We start from the raw sequence: 1,482 nt of genomic DNA, 5'->3' as shown, positions 1-1,482 counted from the left end.
ATAAATCTTAGAAAAATATTGAATCTGAGCACGTGTCAAATCCTCCCAGTACTTACAGAGTTACATTGCATGGTTTAAAGAGAAGACATGTGTTATAAAAGAACAGAATATAGGTACTGAAAAAAGAAAAGAAGAAGAAGAAGAAGAAGAAGAAGAAGAAGAAGAAGAAGAAGAAGAAGAAGAAGAAGAAGAAGAAGAAGAAGAAGAAGAAGAAGAAGAAGAAGCACACCAAACCTAAACTATGTGGCTAAAGGACAGTTTATGGGATAAATCAGCTTGTGATTCTTTTCCAGGTTTTCTTCACAGCAAGTTTGACATCCTTGTTTCTGAGGCTATAAATAAGAGGGTTCAACATAGGCACCAATAAAGTGTAAAACACAGAGAAAAATTTTCCCTGGCCCACAGTCTTAGCAGAAGATGGTTTGACATAAGCAAGTAACCCAGATCCGTAAAAGAGACTAACAGTAATGATGTGAGACCCACATGTGCCCAAGGCTTTGGACCAACCTTTACCTGATGACATATGAATAATATTGAAAAGTATCATAGCATAAGAGATTAAAATAATGAGGCAGCATAAAATGATAGCTGAACCTACCACAACTGAACTCATAAGCTCATTAACATAGGTGCTACTGCAGGAGAGTGGGAGAAGAGGGAAGATGTCACACATGTAGTGGTTGATGATGTTAGATTCACAAAAGCTGAGCCTGATCATACACCCTGTGTGAGCCATGGCACTAGCAAACCCCATCAAGTAAGAACTAAATATTAACAGACAACAGATCTTAGGGGACATAATAACTTTGTATGTTAGTGGTTTACAAATGGCCACATAGCGATCATAGGCCATGGCTGTCAACACATAACTCTCAGAGTTCACAAAAAATAGGAAGAAAAATAGCTGAGCCATGCATCCTCCAAAAGAGATTGTATTCTTCTCTAAAATAAAACTCATCAACATTTTGGGTGTAAAGACCATCGAATAACAGAAATCAATGAAGGACAGATTAAAGAGAAAGAAGTACATAGGAGTATGAAGGTTTGAGTTTAGGCAAATGAGATTCATTAAAGTTAGGTTTCCCATCACAGTAGCTGTGTAGTTCATCAAGAACAGAACAAATAAGGGCAGCTGGAGCTCAGGTTGGTCTGTCAATCCCATAAGAATAAATTCTGACACTGAAGATTTATTTTCCATAGTCATTTGCATCATGTGTAGTATCTGTAAGAATAATTGTAGAAAGCAATATTAACCCATAAACAATCATTTACTCCAAAAGTAATGTTGGATTTTTTGGTTTTCAAGCTAGAGTGAGGGAACTAAGAATCTTGAGGAATCCCTGTTTTCTCTTTCCCATACTCACGTTAGGTTTATCTCTCCAGAACAATCTTTGAGCATTTCATTATTTTCTTCACCTAGTGTTTACTATGGTTTACTAAGGATTGAGGCTGAAAAGAACAATGTGTAAATTTTCCCCAGAA

General features: G+C 36.6%; 1 protein-coding gene across 1 annotated transcript; it reads right to left on the bottom strand.

The window, feature by feature from the left end:
- Positions 1-271: 271 nt before the first annotated feature.
- On the bottom strand, positions 272-1,228 carry LOC110288233 (olfactory receptor 8C8). Its single transcript, XM_021154637.1, has one exon. It carries the CDS (start codon positions 1,211-1,213, stop codon positions 272-274), a length of 942 nt encoding a protein of 313 aa, XP_021010296.1. The 5' UTR covers positions 1,214-1,228.
- Between the last annotated feature and the right edge of the window lie 254 nt (positions 1,229-1,482).

This window comes from Mus caroli, unplaced genomic scaffold (assembly GCF_978045245.1).
Source record: "Mus caroli unplaced genomic scaffold, Mus_caroli_1 scaffold_11, whole genome shotgun sequence".
NCBI lineage: Eukaryota > Metazoa > Chordata > Mammalia > Rodentia > Muridae > Mus > Mus caroli.
This window is presented reverse-complemented; position numbering and strand designations above follow the sequence as displayed.

Bases quoted from the DNA above. Each gene is read 5' to 3' on its own strand.
- LOC110288233 (XM_021154637.1), bottom strand. From the start codon at position 1,213: ATGATGCAAATGACTATGGAAAATAAATCTTCAGTGTCAGAATTTATT.